The sequence below is a fragment of the Bufo gargarizans genome, unplaced genomic scaffold, assembly GCF_014858855.1.
Source record: "Bufo gargarizans isolate SCDJY-AF-19 unplaced genomic scaffold, ASM1485885v1 original_scaffold_1303_pilon, whole genome shotgun sequence".
NCBI classification, from domain to species: domain Eukaryota; kingdom Metazoa; phylum Chordata; class Amphibia; order Anura; family Bufonidae; genus Bufo; species Bufo gargarizans.
Window position 1 is genome coordinate 66,742 of NW_025334300.1, and position 21,679 is coordinate 88,420.

General features: G+C 46.9%; 1 protein-coding gene across 1 annotated transcript; it reads right to left on the reverse strand.

Annotated features, from left to right (window-relative positions):
* Window positions 1-13,967: 13,967 nt before the first annotated feature.
* On the reverse strand, window positions 13,968-20,732 carry LOC122923174 (UMP-CMP kinase 2, mitochondrial-like). The gene is made up of 5 exons (XM_044273898.1): window positions 19,943-20,732; window positions 17,509-17,620; window positions 15,456-15,657; window positions 15,140-15,373; window positions 13,968-14,392 (listed from the first exon to the last, which is right to left on the reverse strand). Exons 1-5 carry the CDS (start codon window positions 20,609-20,611, stop codon window positions 14,272-14,274), a joined length of 1,338 nt encoding a protein of 445 aa, XP_044129833.1. The 5' UTR covers window positions 20,612-20,732; the 3' UTR covers window positions 13,968-14,271.
* Between the last annotated feature and the right edge of the window lie 947 nt (window positions 20,733-21,679).

Sequence of the window (21,679 nt, forward strand, 5' to 3'; positions counted from 1 at the left end):
GTCCCTGCAAATTTGGGACCATTGGCAACTTTGCATTATGGCTCAGAGTGTTTTGCAGAAGACCTTCAGAATTTACAATAAGTAGTACCCTCCATTTTCTCTTGTAGCGCAACTGCTTTCCAGTTATTTAGCGGTTACTCAAGTGCAGACAAAGAGCTTGTCACCCTGACAGATGTAATCACAAAGCCGACTGACTGCCTGCTCCAGAATTCATGGGTCAAATTTCAATGTTGACTGCTGACTGGAATGCTGCAGCTTGATACTTTTGAGATGGGTAGAGTGGAAATAACCACAAACTTCATTTATTGTGTCCTAAAACTGCATTATATTCACAAGGACTCCTAATCTAGGGGAATACAGCAAAAGTGACGGCCTGAGAGCAAAACAGTACAATAAGAGGAAAGCATATAGGTAATGCAAGTATGGCGGTAATATTTCTACGTTGGCCTATTTGCATACAATCAGCCTTTGTGCTGGAGGGTGACCTGTGCTTCTGTTAATTCAATTTACAGTAGCTAATGTAAAAAAGATGAAAGTGCATCTAATTCCTACAACAAAGGAGACATTTATATGCTAACGCCTCAACTTATAGAAAATGATATCCAGGTCGGAAACACGGTCATGAATCGATTTGATAAAATGCTAGAACTTTCATATTTTAATGTCAAATAAACGTGAATGTCTTCTTTACAATATCGCTGAACACATATATTAATGTATGTGTGCCTAAAAACTCACTTTGTTTTTGCCAGACGCAACGTACGCTCTTTGCAGGTCAACTTTTCCCCAAAATTTGGTCACAGTATTAGGGCTTGTTCACACTAACGTGTGCTGCCCATGCTGTGGACCGCAAATCACAATTCACGGGCACCGACCGTGGGGCAGCCGCATGCGGATCTCAGACCCATTCACTTCAATGGGTCCGCGATCTGTCCGTTCCGCAAAAAGATAGAGCAAGTTCTATCTTTTTGCGGTGCAGAGGCACGGAATGGAACCCCAAGGAAGCACTCCATATTGCTTCCGTGGAGCCGTGGAGTTCCGTTCCATTCTTCCGCACCGCATGTCTGGATTTGTATATCCATTTAAGTGAATAGGTCCGCATCTGATGTGGAATGCACACGGCCGGTGCCCCGTGTATTGCGGGCCCGCCAAATGGGTGCCTCAATATGGCAATGGAGGGTCAACTACCATGTGAACAAGCCCTTAGATACATTTTGGTCAGATCTTGCTGTCAAAAGCTACACCAGCTCCAAGGTGGTCTAAAGGTGGTGTCAGATTCTAATAGCATGAAGCTTTATGGTGTTTTGTGTCACAAATAGGCATCTTGTGGCAGGGGTGGACTGACCATTCGGGCACTCGGGCATGGACCGAGGGCCCATGGCTACTAGGGAGCCCGCTCACTCTTGCAGCCAGAGGTTGCAATAACTTTTACTCAGTGGCGTACTAAGGATGGGGGGGGGGGGGGGGCGGTCCGCCCCAGGTGCCGGCTCTCACTGGGTTGCCAGAAGCAATGAGCGCTTCCATCAATACTCACCACTGCTCAGCTCCCCGCGCTCCTCCCGGCGCTCTGAATGGTAGAGCAGGAAGACTTCTCCCCGCTCCACCATTCAGCCTGCAGGCATGGATCGGCCTGTGTGGGCAGAGCCTGCAGCCCGGGACTCTGTACAAGCACCGACCACATAGTGCTGCAGAGCTATTTGTGCCTGCAGGGGAGAGAGGACTGTGAGCTCCGGGAACCGGACAAGGTGAGTAGTTACTGTGCTTTTTTTTAACAAAGGGGGGGCACAATGGTCATTGCTAATGCAAAGGGGGCACAATGGGCAGTTCAACTCTGGAGGGGGCACAATGGGCATTTCTTCTCTGGAGGGGGCACAATGGCATTGCTAATGTGAAGGGGCACAATGGGCATTTCTACTATGGAGAAAGCACAATGGGCATTTCTACTATGGAGGGGGCACAGAGGGCGTTGCTAATGTGAAGGGGACTCAATACTCATTTCTACTATGGAGGGGGCACAGTGCACACAGAGCATTACTACTCTGAAGGGTGCACAGAGGGCATTACTACTGTGAAGGGGGCACAGAGGGCATTACTACTATTAAGGGGGTACAATGGGGATTTCCACTATGGAGGGGACACAGAGGGCATTATTACTGTGAAGGGGGCACAATGGGCATTATTACTATTAAGGGGGCACAATGGGCATTATTACTGTAAAGGGGGACAATGGGCATTACTACTATTAAGGGGCATTATTACTGTGAAGGGGGCACACTGGGGATTATTACTGTGAGGGGGGCACAAAGAAGGCATTACAACTGTGAAGGGGCACAGATAGGGCATTAATACTGTGAAAGGGCCACAGAAAGAGCATAACTACTGTGAGAGAGGCACAATGAGGGCATAACTACTATGAAGGGGGCACAATGTGGGCATAATGACTGTTAGGGGGCACAATGTGGGCATAACTACTGTTAGGGGGCACACATCTGTACAAAACTACTGTGAAGGTTGTACAATGAGGGCAATACTACTGTGAGGGGGTATGATTTTTTTAAAGTATTTGGGGGGGGGGGGTGCCAGAGAAAGGACCTTCCCCGGGTGCCAAACAACCTAGGCACACAACTGCTTTTACTAAATAATACATTTTACTCCCTGGAAAAAGTTCCCCACATTCATCAGCGCAATGAGTGCTGTGAACGGTACGGGCAGCGCAGTGATAATGCCTGTGCCTGAAATAACCAATAACAAAGCACCTTATAGCAAGGAGCTTTGTTATTGTTTGGGTATTGGCGATACAGGTCGGGTCAGGCAGAGGAAGCCGGCGAGAGCTGGAAGGAGGAGGGGCCGGCTCCCGGAAGTGGCTGTATTAACGAGAGCGTAGCGCGCTGCCAAAGGAACCTGGGGAGCCATGAACTCGTGTGACTGGACTGGTCTGAGAGAAAAGCTGACCCTGGCTCCATTCACACGTCCGTAACGTGTTTTGCGGATACACGGAGCCGCGGCAATGTGCGTTCTGCATTTTGCGGACCGCACATTGCCGGCACTAATAGAATATGCCTGTTCTTGTCCGCAATTGCGGACAAGAATAGGACATGTTCTATTTTTTTGCGGAACGGAAGTGCGGACCCGGAAGTGCGGATCTGCAATTCCGTGTCGTGCGGCCCCATAGGAATGAATGGGTCCGCAATTCCGTTCCGCAAAATGCAGAACGAAATTGCGGACATGTGAATGGAGCCTAAAAGAAGACTATAGTTCCAGAACCAGTACAGTTTAATGTAGTGGTACTGGTGTCTATAGCCTGTTCCTGCAGAGAACAGACATTGTGCAGTACTGGTGGTAAAGGAGCACTATAGTGCCAGGAAAACAAACTCATTTTTCTGGCACTATATAGTTGTTAGGAGTGGGGCACCCTCGTGCCCCCCTCCCACTGGGCTGAAGGGGTTAAAACCCCTTCAGCCACTTACCTTTCTCCAGCTTCTCCCCGATCCTCCTCTCTGCTGCAAATGTGCATGCGCACGCATTCAAAACTATGTTCCGCGTCTTCCCACTGTAATTTTCACAGTGAGAATCGCAGAAGCACCTCTAGCACCTGTCAGGGAGACAGCTACAAGAAGCCTGATTAACCCTAAGGGAAACATAGCAGTTCTTTTAATTTAAATGCTGAGAAAGGGGTGGAACATATGTGATGTCATGATATGGGCAGATCATCTGATAGAGGGGGGGCGGCAATTTTTATCTTGCCTAGGGCGGCAAAAATCCTTGCACCGGCCCTGAGGCTCATACACTCGGGCGCCGCCGCTTTTCTCACCCGTCGGGTGCGGGCTTCTTTCAGGGAATGCGCCCGCAGCATCGCAGGGCTCCGGGAATGCCCGGTTTGCACTCAGGCGTGTGAAGCAGATGGAGGCACCGGGGTCGGCATGGGAGTGATGAGCTGCCCCGGGCTCAGCGCCCTGCTGTTGCCCCTTTTGCACCTGGCACTGGGTAAGTGGCCCCGCACAGGGGCGCTATGTGCAGCCCGTACTTTAACTGTCCTGCCACTGCTGGAAATAGAGATAACTATATGTCCTGCACCCCAAAGTGTGCGCACCCCTGGATTTCCCTGTGCCCATACCGAATACATGTCAGTAACCTGTGCCTGTGTGGGTGACCCCTACATGCCTGTACCCCTGTATATGTCTGTGTGCACCCCTACATGCCTGTACCCCTGTATATGTCTGTGTGCACCCCTACATGCCTGTACCCCTGTATACGTCTGTGTGCACCCCTACATGCCTGTATCCCTGTATATGTCTGTGTGCACCCCTACATGCCTGTACCCCTGTATACGTCTGTGTGCACCCCTACATGCCTGTATCCCTGTATATGTCTGTGTGCACCCATACATGCCTGTACTCCTGTATACATCTGTGTGCACCCCTACATGCCTGTACCCCTGTATATGTCTGTGTGCACCCCTACATGCCTGTACTCCTGTATACGTCTGTGTGCACCCCTACATGCCTGTACCCCTGTATATGTCTGTGTGCACCGCTACATGCCTGTACCCCTGTATATGTCTGTGTGCACCCCTACATGCCTGTACCCCTGTATATGTCTGTGTGCACCCCTACATGCCTGTACCCCTGTATATGTCTGTGTGCACCCCTACATGCCTGTACTCCTGTATATGTCTGTGTGCACCCCTACATGCCTGTACTCCTGTATACGTCTGTGTGCACCCCTACATGCCTGTACCCCTGTATACGTCTGTGTGCACCCCTATATGTCTGTACCCCTGTATATGTCTGTGTGCACCCCTACATGCCTGTACTCCTGTATATGTCTGTGTGCACCCCTACATGTCTGTACCCCTGTATATGTCTGTGTGCACCCATACATGCCTGTACTCCTGTATACATCTGTGTGCACCCCTACATGCCTGTACCCCTGTATATGTCTGTGTGCACCCCTACATGCCTGTACCCCTGTATATGTCTGTGTGCACCCCTATATGTCTGTACCCCTGTATATGTCTGTGTGCACCCCTACATGCCTGTACTTCTGTATATGTCTGTGTGCACCCCTACATGTCTGTACCCCTGTATATGTCTGTGTGCACCCATACATGCCTGTACTCCTGTATACATCTGTGTGCACCCCTACATGCCTGTACTCCTGTATATGTCTGTGTGCACCCCTACATGCCTGTACCCCTGTATATGTCTGTGTGCACCCCTACATGCCTGTACTCCTGTATATGTCTGTGTGCACCCCTACATGCCTGTATCCCTGTATACGTCTGTGTGCACCCCTGCATGTCTGTACCCCTGTATATGTCTGTGTGCACCCCTACATGCCTGTACCCCTGTATACGTCTGTGTGCACCCCTACATGTCTGTACCCCTGTATATGTCTGTGTGCACCCCTACATGCCTGTACTCCTGTATATGTCTGTGTGCACCCCTACATGCCTGTACCCCTGTATACGTCTGTGTGCACCCCTACATGCCTGTACCCCTGTATATGTCTGTGTGCACCCATACATGCCTGTACTCCTGTATATGTCTGTGTGCACCCCTACATGCCTGTATCCCTGTATACGTCTGTGTGCACCCCTGCATGTCTGTACCCCTGTATATGTCTGTGTGCACCCCTACATGCCTGTACTCCTGTATATGTCTGTGTGCACCCCTACATGCCTGTACTCCTGTATACATCTGTGTGCACCCCTACATGCCTGTACTCCTGTATACGTCTGTGTGCACCCCTACATGCCTGTACCCCTGTATATGTCTGTGTCCACCCCTATATGTCTGTACCCCTGTATATGTCTGTGTCCACCCCTACATGCCTGTACTCCTGTATATGTCTGTGTGCACCCATACATGCCTGTACTCCTGTATACATCTGTGTGCACCCCTACATGCCTGTATCCCTGTATACGTCTGTGTGCACCCCTGCATGCCTGTATCCCTGTATATGTCTGTGTCCACCCCTATATGTCTGTACCCCTGTATATGTCTGTGTGCACCCCTACATGCCTGTACTCCTGTATATGTCTGTGTGCACCCCTACATGTCTGTACCCCTGTATATGTCTGTGTGCACCCCTACATGCCTGTACTCCTGTATATGTCTGTGTGCACCCATACATGCCTGTACTCCTGTATACATCTGTGGGCACCCCTACATGCTTGTACTCCTGTATATGTCTGTGTGCACCCATACATGCCTGTACTCCTGTATATGTCTGTGTGCACCCCTACATGCCTGTATCCCTGTATACGTCTGTGTGCACCCCTGCATGTCTGTACCCCTGTATACGTCTGTGTGCACCCCTACATGCCTGTACCCCTGTATATGTCTGTGTGCACCCCTACATGCCTGTACTCCTGTATATGTCTGTGTGCACCCCTACATGCCTGTACTCCTGTATACGTCTGTGTGCACCCCTACATGCCTGTACCCCTGTATATGTCTGTGTCCACCCCTATATGTCTGTACCCCTGTATATGTCTGTGTGCACCCCTACATGCCTGTACTCCTGTATATGTCTGTGTGCACCCCTACATGTCTGTACCCCTGTATATGTCTGTGTGCACCCATACATGCCTGTACTCCTGTATACATCTGTGTGCACCCCTACATGCTTGTACTCCTGTATACGTCTGTGTGCACCCCTACATGCCTGTACTCCTGTATATGTCTGTGTGCACCCCTACATGCCTGTATCCCTGTATACGTCTGTGTGCACCCCTGCATGTCTGTACCCCTGTATATGTCTGTGTGCACCCCTACATGCCTGTACCCCTGTATATGTCTGTGTGCACCCCTACATGCCTGTACCCCTGTATACGTCTGTGTGCACCCCTACATGCCTGTATCCCTGTATACGTCTGTGTGCACCCCTGCATGTCTGTACCCCTGTATATGTCTGTGTGCACCCCTACATGCCTGTACCCCTGTATATGTCTGTGTGCACCCCTACATGCCTGTACCCCTGTATACGTCTGTGTGCACCCCTACATGCCTGTATCCCTGTATACGTCTGTGTGCACCCCTACATGCCTGTATCCCTGTATACGTCTGTGTGCACCCCTGCATGCCTGTACTCTTGTCTCTGTGCATCCCTCTATACCTATGCATGTACCCTATATCTTCTCTTGGACGAGGAGTTTGGAATGTTTGGCGTTAGAATAAGGAGCAGTTCCTTGTTCATTCCCTCTTCATTCTTCTTCATTCTTCTCCATTCCTCCTTTATTCCCTCTCTCTTATGCCTCTCCTGTCCTGGGATCAGTCTCTGGATTAGATCCTTCCTTCTGGATATCTTCTTGTTCCTCCGCTTGTTACATTGTTACTACTTTGTATCTATATGGATCTGCTCTCTGCAATATTTGGTTACATTATTTATGAAGCGTCATCTGATACAATGATCTGTATGTGATATCTATAGGCATCTACCTCCTATTCCAGCCCACGTATTATAACGTACAGTTACCCTGTATCTCAGGCTGGTAGACCAATGTATATGTAAATGTTCTTGCAGCTTGGTGTCTTACCCTCAGGGCCGGTGCTACCATAAGGCAGACCAAGCGGCTGCCTTAGGGTGCACCCTGGGGGAGGGCCGAAAAATGTGACATGGAGGGGGAGAAATGTGACATGGAGGGCTGATGTGACATGGAGGGCTGATGTGACATGGAGGGCTGATGTGACATGGAGGGCTGATGTGACATGGAGGGCTGATTTGACATAGGGGCATGAAGGCTTACATGGGGGGCATGAAGGCTTACATGGGGGGCTGATGGCTGACATGGGGGGCTGATAGCTGACATGGGGGCTAATGGCTGACATGGCGGCATGATGGCTGACATGGGGGGCTGATGGCTGACATGGGGGTCTGATCTGAGGTCTGATTAACATTGGGGGTCTGATTGGGGCTGTGAGCTGAGGTCTGATTAACATTGGGGGTCTGATTGCTGGTCTGACCTGAGGTGGGCGCCCCCCTTCGCAGGTGAGCTGCGAGGGGGGGGAGCCAAAATGTAGCTTCGCTTGTGTTGGCAAAAATCTATGCACCGGCCCTGATCGGGGGCACAGCTGGGCATATTACTATCAGGGGCACAGCTGGGCATATTACTATGAGGGGGCACAGCTGGGCATATTACTATCAGGGGCACAGCTGGGCATATTGCTGTCAGGGTGCACAGCTTTGCATATTGCTGTCAGGGTGCACAGCTGGGCATATTACTATCAGGGGCACAGCTGGGCATATTACTATCAGGGGCACAGCTGGGCATATTACTGTCAGGGGGCACAGCTGGGCATATTACTGTCAGAGGCACAGCTGGGCATATTACTGTCAGGGGGCACAGCTGGGCATATTACTGTGAGGGGCTACAGCTGGGTATATTACTGTGAGGGTGCACAGCTGGGCATATTACTATCAGGAGCACAGCTGGGCATATTACTATGAGGGGGCACAGCTGGGCATATTACTATCAGGGGCACAGCTGGGCATATTGCTGTCAGGGTGCACAGCTGGGTATATTACTGTGAGGGTGCACAGCTGGGCATATTACTATCAGGAGCACAGCTGGGCATATTACTGTCAGGGGGCACAGCTGGGCATATTACTGTGAGGGGCTACAGCTGGGTATATTACTGTGAGGGTGCACAGCTGGGCATATTACTATCAGGAGCACAGCTGGGCATATTACTGTCAGGGGGCACAGCTAGGCATATTACTGTCAGAGGCACAGCTGGGCATATTACTGTCAGGGGGCACAGCTAGGCATATTACTGTCAGAGGCACAGCTGGGCATATTACTGTCAGGGGGCACAGCTAGGCATATTACTGTCAGAGGCACAGCTGGGCATATTACTGTCAGGGGGCACAGCTAGGCATATTACTGTGAGGGGGCACAGCTGGGCATATTACTGTCAGGAGCACAGCTGGGTATATTACTGTCAGGGGGCACAGCTAGGCATATTACTGTCAGAGGCACAGCTAGGCATATTACTGTCAGAGGCACAGCTGGGCATATTACTGTCAGGGGGCACAGCTAGGCATATTACTGTCAGGGGGCACAGCTAGGCATATTACTGTCAGAGGCACAGCTGGGCATATTACTGTCAGGGGGCACAGCTGGGCATTTTACTGTGAGGGACACAGCTGGGCATATTACTGTCAGGGAGACAGCTAGACATATTACTGTCAAGGGGCACAGCTCAGCATATTACTGTCAAGGGGCACATATCTGGGCATAACTACTGTGAGGGCCACAACTTGGGTATATTACTGTGAGGGGGCACATAACTGGGCTATAACTGGGCTTTAGGGGTGGGATTAGCTGTTTAGTTATGTTTTGGGTGGAGTTAGAGGCGTGGCCTAGTGCAGAAAAAAAATTGCTGCAGTGTAGTGTCCGTCTGATTAATTTTGAAAGTTGGGAGGTATGTAGCTGTAGACTGCCCAAGCATGCTGGGAGTTGTAGTTTTGCAACAGCTGGAGGGCTGCAGGTTGGGCATCCCTGTGTTAGCAAAATCCAACACATGATGTGAGTAGGGTTGCCACCTTTCCCAACAAAACATACTAACCAAGTTAAGCCACACCCCAAAGGGGTGTGGTTGTGGGGGCGTGGCTTAACACAGGGTGTTAAGTTGCTGTCATACTGTGGCTCCAAATCATATTAATGTCGCCATTAATGCCCCCCGGTAATATTAAAGCCCACCATTAGTGCCCCCCAGTAAGAGTAATGGCCCCATTAGTGCGCCCGAGAATGAATAATGCCCCCATTAGTGCCCCCAGTAAGAATAATGCCCCCCATTACTGCCTCCCAGTAAGAATAATATCCTTATTAGTGCCTCCCAGTAGTAAAAATGCCCCCATTAGTGACCCCCAGAAAGAATAATGCCCCCATTAGTGCCCCCAGTAGGAATAATGCCCCGATTAGTGCTCCCAGTAAAAAAAAGCCCCCATTATTTCCCCCTAGTAAGAATAATGCCTCCATTAATGCCCCCCAGTAAGAAAAAAATGCTCCTATTAGTGCCTCCCTGTAAGAATACTGGCTTCATTAGTGCCCCCAGTAGGAATAATGCCTCCATTAGTGACCCCCAGTAAGATTAATGCCCCAATTAGTGCCATCCAGTAAGAATAATGTCCTCATTAGTGCCCCTAGTAGTAAAAATGCTCCCATTAGTGACCCCCCAGTAAGAATAATTCCCCCATTAGTGCCCCCCAGTAGGAATAATGCCCCCTTTAGTGCCCCCCAGTAGGAACAATGTCTCCATTAGTGCCCCCAGTAAGAATAATGTCCCCATTAGTGCCTCCCAGTAAGAATAATGTCCTCATTAGTAACCCCCAGTAGGAATAATGCCCCCATTAGTGAATGCCCCCATTAGTGCCCCCCAGTAAGAATAATGCCCCCATTAGTGCCACCTTCTCTGCTTCTGCAAAAATAAAAAAATAAACTCATCTCATCCATTTGATGGCGCCACGGTGAACACTCGCTGCTGACTGGAAGCTCAGGACAGGACCTGCGTTCCAGCGTGATGAGGTCCCTGCTTTGGGTGTGCAAAGAAAGAAAAGGCCGAAGTGAGAAGTAGGGTTTCAGAAAGGCTGCAGATTATTTCTGCATCAAGGTCTCAAGCTGGGGGCAGTGTGGCGCACTACCAGAGCAGCCTCTGATGTTGAGGGGTTGCCGTAGAGCAAGCATTAGGAGAGAGAATCTCCCTCCCTGCTGGTGTGCCACAGAAGAGGACAGCTGCAGTTGAGATGGTTAGTCCTAGCAGACCAGAACCAGTGCAGACCCTAGGCCGCCAATGAGGCAATGTGACTAACAAGCTGAAGAAAAGAATGGGAGAAGAGGAAGTTTTCCTCACGATCAAAGAGCCAAAAAAGAAACCTAGGTTTGTTAGGAGGAAGAGACACCTGGGAAGACAGTGGTTAGTGCCATTAGGTCTGAAGAGGAGCCATCACCCTACTCCATACAGGGGCCCCTAGAACACAGAACTGCTGGAGGATAGTTGCTTTAGATGTAAAAGAAAAAGGAGAGAAAGTGCAAGCTAAAAAACCTGAGGCCTAAGTGCCTATAACATTGCCCCTGGATCACGACAGTGGCAGACAGAGTTCTTGCAAATCTGAGAAACAGTCTGAGGTCATGGCAGTGTCACGGACATTCCCGTGGCAGGAGGTCGGTGAGACTGGCAACACGTGGTTTGATCTGACAAGTTTTCCTTGTGAATCAATAGGCGTCTGTGTTGTTTCTGGTAATGGCCACACCTCAGGTGTTGCTATTGTGGTCATTTAACCTTCCTTATTTAGTGTTGCGTCTCCCACAATGCTGTGCGGTTCATAGCTTCAGTTTCAGTTGTGGATTGCTGGTGTGTGGATCTCAGTGGAGTTCCTGGTGCTTCCATAGCCCCTTTGAAGTTAAGTCTTTCCTTTCCACTTTTGTATTTTGTTTGGGTTCTGTGTGTTGCATTACCCTATTGTTTGTATTAGGCCTGAAGGCGACTCCTGTTTGTTCTTCCTTTTGGAGGAACAGGTAGTCTCGTTCCTGCCATTAGTACCAGGGTCCTATAGGGCTAGATAGGACTCTAGGTATTCCTGCATATCAACACACCTACCTTTTGGGGTCTGTTAATACTGGTAGTCAGTCAGGATTTTGGCTAGGGTTTTGACTAGGAGGAGTCCATCTTCCTTCCCTAGTTCTCAGGCCTGATTCCCTGTCCCCCATTCCCTCTTATGCTCGGTGTGGTGTTTCCCTCCCAACACAAAGTGTGACAGGCAGACAGCAAAGAGTCAATACGGTAATCAGCCACAGGTCAGGTCAGGCAGCAGAGGTTTAGAGTCAGGAATTGAGCAAAGGTTAGTACACAGGCCGACAAACAGAACAGCATTCCTTTTTTGTTATTTTCTATGCTTCACTCACACAAAAACAAGGCTGTGACAATCTTTACAATAGTATAACATAAGGAAAAAAAAGGATAAAATTAAATGAATTAATCTATACAACAGTCATGAAGTCCCCCTACACACTGCATTATCAACTGCCCCTGCCAAAATCAGCAGGAATGGAGCTTTTATCCACAGGGTGTGGCCAGCTTTACTTTTTTGGTCCTCCCATATGGTTATGGAGAATGAATGACATGCAAAGAGGTATCTCTCAAGGAAAGAGAACCATCTTGCTAGTGCCACCTTGTGGAAGTGGTTCCCTATGAGTCGAAATCAGACTTTTTAATAGGCCTTTGGACATGACAAGGGAAAATAGCCAAGCCAAATATTCATCCATAGACAGCTGTTTCGGGGTGTTTACGCCTCATCAGTACCGAATAGGATTCTGGCTAGCTGAGTCAGATTTTGATTTTGGCGTTTGTGAGATGGTTCTCTTTCCTTGAGAGATACCTCTTTGCATGTCATTCATCCTCCATAACCATATGGTAGGACCAAAAAAGTAAAACTCTTTGCATATGGTCTTCCCATGGAGCATTGTCAATAAGTCTCCATCCAAGGCATTACATCCTTCTCTGACACACTGCTGATGTGATGCAAGCTCCTGAATAGTGATGGACGAACATCTGCCGGGACGGTTCGCGAACGTGATCGAATGTTCGCGAACCGCAAGTTCGAGGCGGGTCCCATTCATTTTAATGGCAGGCGAACCATTATTAAAGTTAAGCAAAAAGGATAGATGAGGTAGGCAATAACAAGTGCTCGGCGGCACTAAATCAGAAACCATATGTCTTACCACAATCCGGGGGTTCCAGTGCACATCCATGAATCCGGGAGGGAAAGCAAAAAAAAATCTATCCCTAGGCTAGATGATGATGTGGTATTGAAGGACAGGGTGGGCAAAGTACTGTCCCTGATATTGCCCTACAGGGGGTGCTATTCTGGCCCTGATAGCCTAACCACAGACCACCCGCCCTGATAAGAGTGACCCCGTCCAGAACCTTACCCTATATAAAAATGGCCCTAGTAAGCCCCTAGCCCCTAACCCCTGACTTCCAGGTGATCACTATATAGAGCTATGTGTTTTTGACTCATTATAAAAGTATATTAGAAGTATATCGCACCCCTCACGCCTATCGATAGCACACCTATACCAGTCCTTAAAAGGACTTTTGTGGCCCTATTAGCTAGTATTTGGTGTCCCTAACAGTCTGTCCCTGCTCCACACAGAAACCTCTCCCTACACTGGCAAAACACTGAATGTAAAATGGCGGTCAGATCGGGTTTATTTATAAGGTAGGGGGTATATCCATGTGCTGAAATGTCTCAATTGGCTGTCCTGTACCACCTGATGGATGTGTCATGGGTCAAAGTTCTTCACAATGTAAAAGAATATGGCGGGCGCGAATTTCTCCATATGTTCGCATGTTCAGCGAATCGCGAACACGCAAAGTTCACCGCAAAACAACCGCCGGGCGAACTGCAAGGCCATGTCTACTCCTGAAATAGTTGTCTACATATGGATATTTAGCTTTGTCTATTTTGGCATCCTGTCATGCCCGAAGGCTTGTTAAAAAGTTGGAATTTTGACTTATAGGAAGCCACTTCAACAAGGTGGCGGTTTCTTTTTCCTTGCATATTATTCCCATGGAGTATCGTATTCCCAATAAGTCTCCATACACGGCTGGTCTCTAAGGATAGCCAATACCCTACCTCAGCTGCATCCGAGGATAAATGACAACATGAATAACGGAACTGTATGGTTTCCGTTATGCAGGATGGAACAGAGAGTTCTGTCAACAGGACTTTCTTTTCTGTCCTGCATAATGGAAACCAGATGGTTCCGTTATGCTTGCCCATAGACTCTATGATGACGGATCAAAACGGAATGCCTGCCAAGGTTTCCGTTATGAATTCCGTCTTATGAATTCCGTTATTTTCCGTTATAACGGAAAGCAACAACGGAATTCAGAATGTTGATGTGAACCCTCCCTTAATGATGAAAACAAACATATCAAGTGAATGAAATTGAAATACAATGAAATTGACATTTTTTTTCCCAGTTTGGACAAACAAAAAGATACAATTTTCCATCATTATTATGATCTGTAATAGAATAGTGTGTACTGTAGGTAAAGAGTTACAATCCACAATGAGAAGCAGCAGTAATAACAAATGTCCACTGGAGGGCAGCAGAGTACACATTTAGAAATTAGAATCCACAAGTGAGTGGAGGGTGCAGGTTTCTCGCTGCTCCTACAGAACAGGTGAGTGAGCAGTAGCAGCTTGGGCTGTTCCTGGGAGATATAGTGCCTCCCTATATACAATTTTGGATGATCTCAGTTAGATGTCACACTTTTTCTTTATAACAGATAGCGCTTCCTGTAAAACCATCTCCATTGAGGGGCTGGCATCAATGATAACACAGCTGGGGTCCTCCATCCTCTTGTACACTTCTTCCACTCTAGAACAAAAAGAATGAAAAGGGTAAGTATTTGTGGGTGATCCAGCTGCTATGGTCAGATGGCCTTAGCCCAGTAGTTATAAGGTCCTATAATTTGTGGTCAGGGACTCTTTGGATCTCAGTAAAGTTTGCCCTTTCTCCTGCCATGTTTGGCACCAGATAGCAGGGAGGTAGTTGTGAGATGGTTACAGTGGTTATTATCATCTATATTGGTTCAATAATAAAAGCTGTGGCAGACACCACTCATTAAAGAACACCTATCAATAGGATCCACAAGGCATACTGTTTGGTAGGGTTGGTTCTGCTGATAAAAATGACACGTCATGTCTTGTAAAAATCGTCTGCAGCATTCCAGAGAAAAAATACTTTTGTCTTTATACAAATGAGGGCTTCAGTGCACTGAGGGGCGTGGCCAGCAGTGGAAAGCTGAGGTGCACCGAGTGACCAGGCCCCACCCCTTGGTGCAATGAAGCCCTCAGCTTCATACAGCATAAAAGTCTTTCTTCTCAGAAATGCCACAGCCGATTTTTGCAAGACAGGTATCATTTTAATCAGCAGGATCAACCCCAACAGGAAGTATACCTGATTTAATAGGGTTGATCCCACCGTTGGGTGCTCTTTAAAGACAGTTTTGTGTATGAATGAGGTTTGGTTAATGGCAGCTTTTTGGCTTTTGAGTTTCATTGCTATTAGAACTGATGGAGAATTGCACTCAGCCTTGCTATAATGGGCAATGGTTGCACCTACTTCTGTCTGAACATACTGTTGGCTTCTAACTCCTTCTCTTCTTTTGTCTCTTGAAGTCCTCGTTGGCGGATACGACGGATTCTCTCCTCATCACGAACAGTCAGCAGAATGACAAGGTCAGGCCTAAGAAGGTCTTCTGGCCAATGGTAGACATCATGGTGGTGGTCTGGTAGGTTATGGATGCCCCCTCCCATCTCTGTAGCGATAGCATAGGCAGCTGTACTGTGCCAGAACCTACGTGGACCATACAGACATTGATTGAAGCCTTTACCTTTGGGAATTACCTCTTTATATCTGAATGCTGTTTTGCACTCACCTGTCCACAATCACTGGAGATGTTTTTGATGTTTTTGCTATTTCCGTAGCTCCTATATAATTGCCTACGGCATAGTAAGCTCTTTTGATTAGTGATGGCTCTGAATCAAAGGTTGTCCTCCAATGGCTAATGGACTCGGGAGGTGATTTAAGCAATGCTGCTTTCAGGTGAGTCTTAAGAGACTCTGTCAGAGTGGATTTTCCTTCAAGACAGAAATGACAAGTAGTTTCTACATCGGAGCCTAATAATAATCAGTCAGTACGGTCTATGTGGAAATCAAAGTAAAGCTCTAGATTAGAAGCACTTTAGAACCTACAATTCAATTCCTTGGTGTAATTATCTATATAATACATTTGTTTTTGAAGCTAGATCAACGGAAAGTGGTCCTTAAAGGGGCTGTCCACTTTTGATATTCCTTTAGATTAGAAGAGGCATTTTATTGTGGGCAGTCTACGACACACCTGTGGTGTGGTTACACGTGGTCTGCGGTTATGAGGTCGGTTGGATGTACTGCCAAATTCTCTGAACTGCCTTTGGAGACGGCTTATGGTAGAGAAATTATCATTCATTGCACGGGCAACAGCTCTGGTAGACATTCCTGCAGTCAGCATGCCAATTGCACGCTGCCTCAAACGTTGCAACATCTGTGGCATTGTGCTGTGTGATCAAACTGCACATTTCAGAGTGGGGTTTTATTGTGGGCACACCTGTGCAATATTCATGCTGTCTAAACAGATTTAGACAGATTTGTGAACAATATTTGAGGGTAATGGGTCTTTTGTGTATGTAGAAAATGTTTCAGATCTTTGAGTTCAGCTCATGCAAAATGGGAGCAAAACCAAAAGTGTTGCGTTTATATTTTTGTTCAGTGCATAATGACTTTTTACCTGCCTAGAGTTCCCCAATGCTGCATATTGTTGCCCCATATACCTGTTTATCATGTCAGCACTTTCCTTCCCCTGTTCTTAGCTTCACTGCATCCTGGCAGGGTGTTTGCATGCAGAACTTCATGTTTGCTAACTAATCCCAGCATGCTTTGCTCTATAATGTTTCCCATGACTTGCTCTTCCTAGTTATATAGAGAGGGGAGGCGTAGGGGACGTGACTAATGCAGAGAGAAGAGTGCAACAAGAAGAGGTGGCCCTGTAAAACATTAGAGAGCAAGGCATGCTGGGGTTGGTTAGCAAATCCAGTAGAAAGTGTTGGTAATGTCACCCACTGTAACCGTGGTCATTATGCAGTGAGTAGCTGGTGCAGAGGATGGGAGTGGTAGTGGCCCTGATGAGGTGTTGTGTCCCGGTGTACTCCCTCAGGCTGTTGCTCCCTCGGGATGGGTGCAGTGAAGAATGAGGCCAGAAGAACTAAGTGCAGCATATAACTTGTGATGCATTCAATAGCAAGTACAATTTTCTGGCATCGGTAAAGAATACGGCGGCAGGTTGGATGGCTGCAATTTGGCACTTGTAAGGGTAGATGTCCATTATCAAGTTTAGACTTGACTTGTAACTGGCCTAGTGGTACTCTGGGTGATTGGTGTCTTAGCTGTAGTCCCTCACCTCGCAGCAGTGTCTTTTATGCAGGTGTTAGCATCTCACTCTGCTTTCTAACTTCTCAAGGGTTTACTCGATGGCAAGTCCTTGTTGTTCTCTCATGAGAATCCTTTTCAGGAACTCGGGAGTGTTCCTCCTCTCCTCTCCGCATCTAGACAGCCCACCCCTACAAGCCCTGTTCCTGCCACCCTTTTGCCATTCTTCCCACATTATTTACAATGCAATTGCAGATCCCTCCAGGTCTGGGGTACTGCAATTACAGCGGTTACTTCATTATGCAGAAAGTAATCCAGGAAGCCTTAGTACAATAATGGCAAAAAATGAGCTGACCCTGTTCTGGTGGTTTAGGTTTGGGTTCCTCATTTGGTAGCATGTGACTCTCAGGATAGCTGCATTACTATGAGTGAAAAATTAGCTAGCGACCATCACAAGTTTATTCATAGGAAAAAATACATTTTACCATAGCTGATGCGCAGCTAACGGACGCTGTGGAGCCAGCTTACCTGTGGCATCAAGGCCCTCAATAACAATGATGGGAAAGTGTCCTCTCTCCAGAACTCTGTGCTGCTCCACTGAGGCCAAAACCTTCTGAGCTTCAGGGATAAATGCAGAAGACTATGGCAGAAAAAGTGTTACAGGGTTCAAAGGTTAAAGGGGTTTTCAGAGACTTAAAGGGGTTCTCCCACAAAAAATATTCTACAGTTTTCAAACCAGCACCTGCATCAGAATTATTTTGTAATTGCATGTAATTAACAATTTAGTATAGTAGCTGAGTTATTCAATAAAATGTGTCTGTTAAGCGCCACCTGCTGTTTGTACTTTTTCTTATTTCTTTGTCCTGCTCATTGAGATGGCCGCACATGCTCAGTATCATCCTTGAACTGCCTCCTGAGCTGTGATAGGTAGAGCATGGACACGCCCCCTTAGCTTCAGCAGAAAAGATACTCCCCTTGAGCTGCCAGCTTGATATGAATCTAGCAGAGCAATGAATGAGGAGATCTCTGGATCCATGTGAGGTACAGGGCTGGTTCTAGCTTTGTTAGAAAGAGATTGTCATGCATGATATGTCTGATTTTCAGTTTTTACATTAGTCATGGGATTACCCCTTTAAATACTTTGGTTAGGTCATGAGTATCTGATCGGTGAGGGTCCAACACCCAGGACCCTCGCCGATCAGCTGTTTGAGAAGGCAATTGCTCTTGCAGTAGTGCAATGGACTTCTTGCAGATTTCCCTAGGCGACGTGGTGCTGATTGTTCGGTCACACGACCTTGGCACAGCTCAGTCCCACAGTAGTGAATGGGGTTGAGCTGTGATGCCAAGCACAGCCACTATACAATGTATGGCGCTATGCAAGGAAAAGGCTGAGGTTCTCTCACAGCTGAGGTGTGTATTGAGGTTCTGCAGTAGCTTAGACGACTTTCACACCAGCGGATCCGGCAGGGTTCAGCAAAAACGCTTCCGTTACTGATAATACTGTTATTATCTGTAACATAGCCAAGATGGATCCGTCATGAACTCCACTGAAAGTCAATGGGGGACAGATCAGTTTTCAATTGTGTCAGAGAAAATGGCTCCATTGACTTTCATTGTGGGTGATGACGGATCCATTTTGCTCTGCATCCCAGGATGGAAAGCGAACGGCAGCATTCTGCGGTTTGCTCTCCGGTATGAGAACGGAACGGAATGCATTTTGGAGTATTCCGTTCTGTTCAGTTACGTTTTGTCTACATTGACAATGAATGGGGACAAAACGGAAGCGTTTTTTTCCGGTATTGAGACCTTATGACGGATCTCAATACCGGAAAATATTCACACTAGTGTGAAAGTAGCCTTAGGTACTGTATGTATTAGGGTACGGCCATGCAGGCTGATTTCTGTGTGCAGTTTGAAGACCAAAACCAGGAGTGAATTCACAACAGAGCAGAAGTTGTATCTGTCCTTTATACTTTCTCTCCTTTTATGATCCACTCCTGATATTGGCTTCCAAAACTGCATGCAGAAAAATGACTTTGTGGCCGTACCCTTATACAACTAATGTGTGCATTATGATGTTTTTCAGAAGCTGAAATGTGTGTATTATGATGTTCCAAGCATCTGTAGTGTGTATGATGATGTTCTGCAGCAGCTGAGGTGTGTATTGATATGTTCTGCAGCAGCTGAGGTGTTAATTATTAGGCTCTGCAGTAGCTGAGGTATGTGTTATAATTAGGGATGAGTGAACTTGCTGTTTTTAAGTTTGTGTTCTGTAGGAATTCCGTTATGGATTCCACTATCACGGAATATAACCGAATTCTATGACGGGATGCACCGCTGAAGCCTGCAGGACAGGACTTCTGCATAATGGAAACCAGACGGATCCGATATGCTGCCCATAGACTTCTATGATGACGGAATGAATAATGGATTCCCTCTAAAGGCTTCCGTGGTGCATGCCATCATAGAATTCTATTATATTCCGTGATAACTGAATCCATAATAATTCCCACAGAACTAGAACCTGAACGCCAAACCCAAACTTGAAAACAGCGAGTTCACTCATCTCTAGTTGTGATGTTCACCAGCAGCAGAGGTATGTATTATGGTGTTCTGCAGCAGCTGAGTTCTGTATTATGATGTTCTTTAGTACCTGGTGTGTGCATCATGAGGTTATGCATTAGCAGAGGTGTGCACTATGAGGTTCTGCAGAAGTTTATGTATGTATTGGTTTGTGATGTCCACCAATCACTAGCATCAGAGGTATGTATTGTGATGTTCTGCAGCAGCTGCAACACAGCACTGCAGCAGATGCAAAGGATAAAGAGGGGATTACATGGCAGTCACTTATTGGTTCATTTCATGTAAAAGGGGTCTGCAGCAGAATGCTTCTGGAGGAACTTCCTCTGTACAATTAAGTTCCAAATAATTCTAAATACAAAGGTATAAATGCATGTCTTACCTCCTTTAATATACTGCATGCATCTTCCAGTGCGTAGAACACAGCAGACCCTTTAATACTATCGACAAATGGGGAGGACATTGGTTCATCCACTCTTAGTACTGGAGACCTTCTTGCCACTTCCTTTGCTTCTCCTTTCACTTCCCATATATATTGCCAGATCTCAGCTTCTTCTCCTTCACTGTAGCTGCAGAGCTGGATGTCCTTTCTGTACTCCCTGAGGATGTCACATAGTCTCTTCTGTGCATCAGGGCAGCAAAGAGGGGGCATAATGAAAAAACCCTTCTCTAGAGACCCATGTAGGTCATTTGGTCTATAGGAGATTAGTCTTAAGATCTCACTGCCTGGAAGCTGCTGAGATAGTTCTTGTCCTAATGACTTGTGTAGTCTTGCAGTTTTAACCCTGTGACCTTTAGTTATGCATACAGAAAAGGCAAGTCGTCCTTGAGCAAGCATTGGCCAGTCATTGGGGGTCATAGATGGAGCCGGAGGTCCACCATTGTATGTTCTAAAGTAGAAGGGGCTAAGGGAATAACTACTTGGCTCCACAGCAAACATCTGTGACTCCAGGTCTGTGGAAGAACTGGCCATCCTTCTGCTGTTGGTAAGTCCAGATTTTATGTGAAAGTAGAGTTGCAGAACAAGTCTGTGTCTTCTCCATCCTAGCATCAGAAACGTCCGATATATACCACCTACTGGTGACTGATGTCCTCGTGTTATTCCTACAGGGAAGAGAAATGAAAGCAAAATCTATTACCGAAGAGAACAGAAACTCATGTGTTCAGACAGTGTTTTCTCCACGCCTAGTTTCTGTTTCCTGACTTCGACGTCATGCAGCAGACTTTCATTTTCCAAGCTGGCAGGTTCTGTCTGCAGTTGCTTATCTGACAGCAGATCATGACATGTGAGGAAACTAAATATGACAGGACTAGAACAACACATCATTCCTAGTGTTGAGCGCGTTTATTCAAATTTTAATCCCGAATATCGCCATTTTGAGAATTCGTGAATATTTAGAATATAGTGCTATATATTCGTATTCACGAATAGTGTTGATCGCAAAATTATCACGAATATCGGCACTTAGCAATATCCCTAGCAACCAATAGGAAAGTTGCCTACCCCTTAGTGTTGATCGCAAATTTTTATCGCGAATATATTACATTGCCGATTTTCACAATCAAGTAAATAATGACTGGAGATCACAAATTCTCGAATTTGCGAATTTATGGTGAAAATTCGGCCAAAAATTAGCAAAATATTGCGAATTTGAATATTGCATATGCTGCTCATCACTAATCATTCCTAAAATTTCTTGATAAGGATGATTTCTGTCGGTGATGGTGAAGCTACATTGAAATGGAGAATCCCCATCTTAAGCACTTATTACATAGGCGCAGTATACTGTATGCTTTAGATGTCTGATAGGTCCCCACTGCTGCCGAACTTGGGCCCCCGCAAGGGAACTATTACTATGCAATGAATAGCATTTCAAAGAAGTATTATTGCTATATGCATGCATTCGGAACGTCTTCAGATCCTTTCACTTTTTCCCATTTTGGTACATTTTGGCTTTGTGATAGATAAAAAATATATATATACATTGTCCCCATCAATACCTCATAATGTGAAACTGAAAACAGAATGGTCGAAATTGTTGCTAATTAAAAAGGAAAAAATTAAATATTCAGACCCTTTACTCTGTACTTAGTTGAAGCCCCTTTGGCAATGATTACC

Excerpts from the sequence above, each read along its gene's own strand:
- LOC122923174 (XM_044273898.1), bottom strand. The coding sequence starts at position 20,611 with ATGCTAGGATGGAGAAGACACAGACTTGTTCTGCAACTCTACTTTCAC. Across the intron at positions 17,621-19,942 it reads CATGCAGTATATTAAAGGAG|TCTTCTGCATTTATCCCTGA; the intron begins GTAAGACATGCA and ends TTTCTGCCATAG. Across the intron at positions 14,393-15,139 it reads AACAGTATGTTCAGACAGAA|AGTGGAAGAAGTGTACAAGA; the intron begins GTAGGTGCAACC and ends TTTTTGTTCTAG.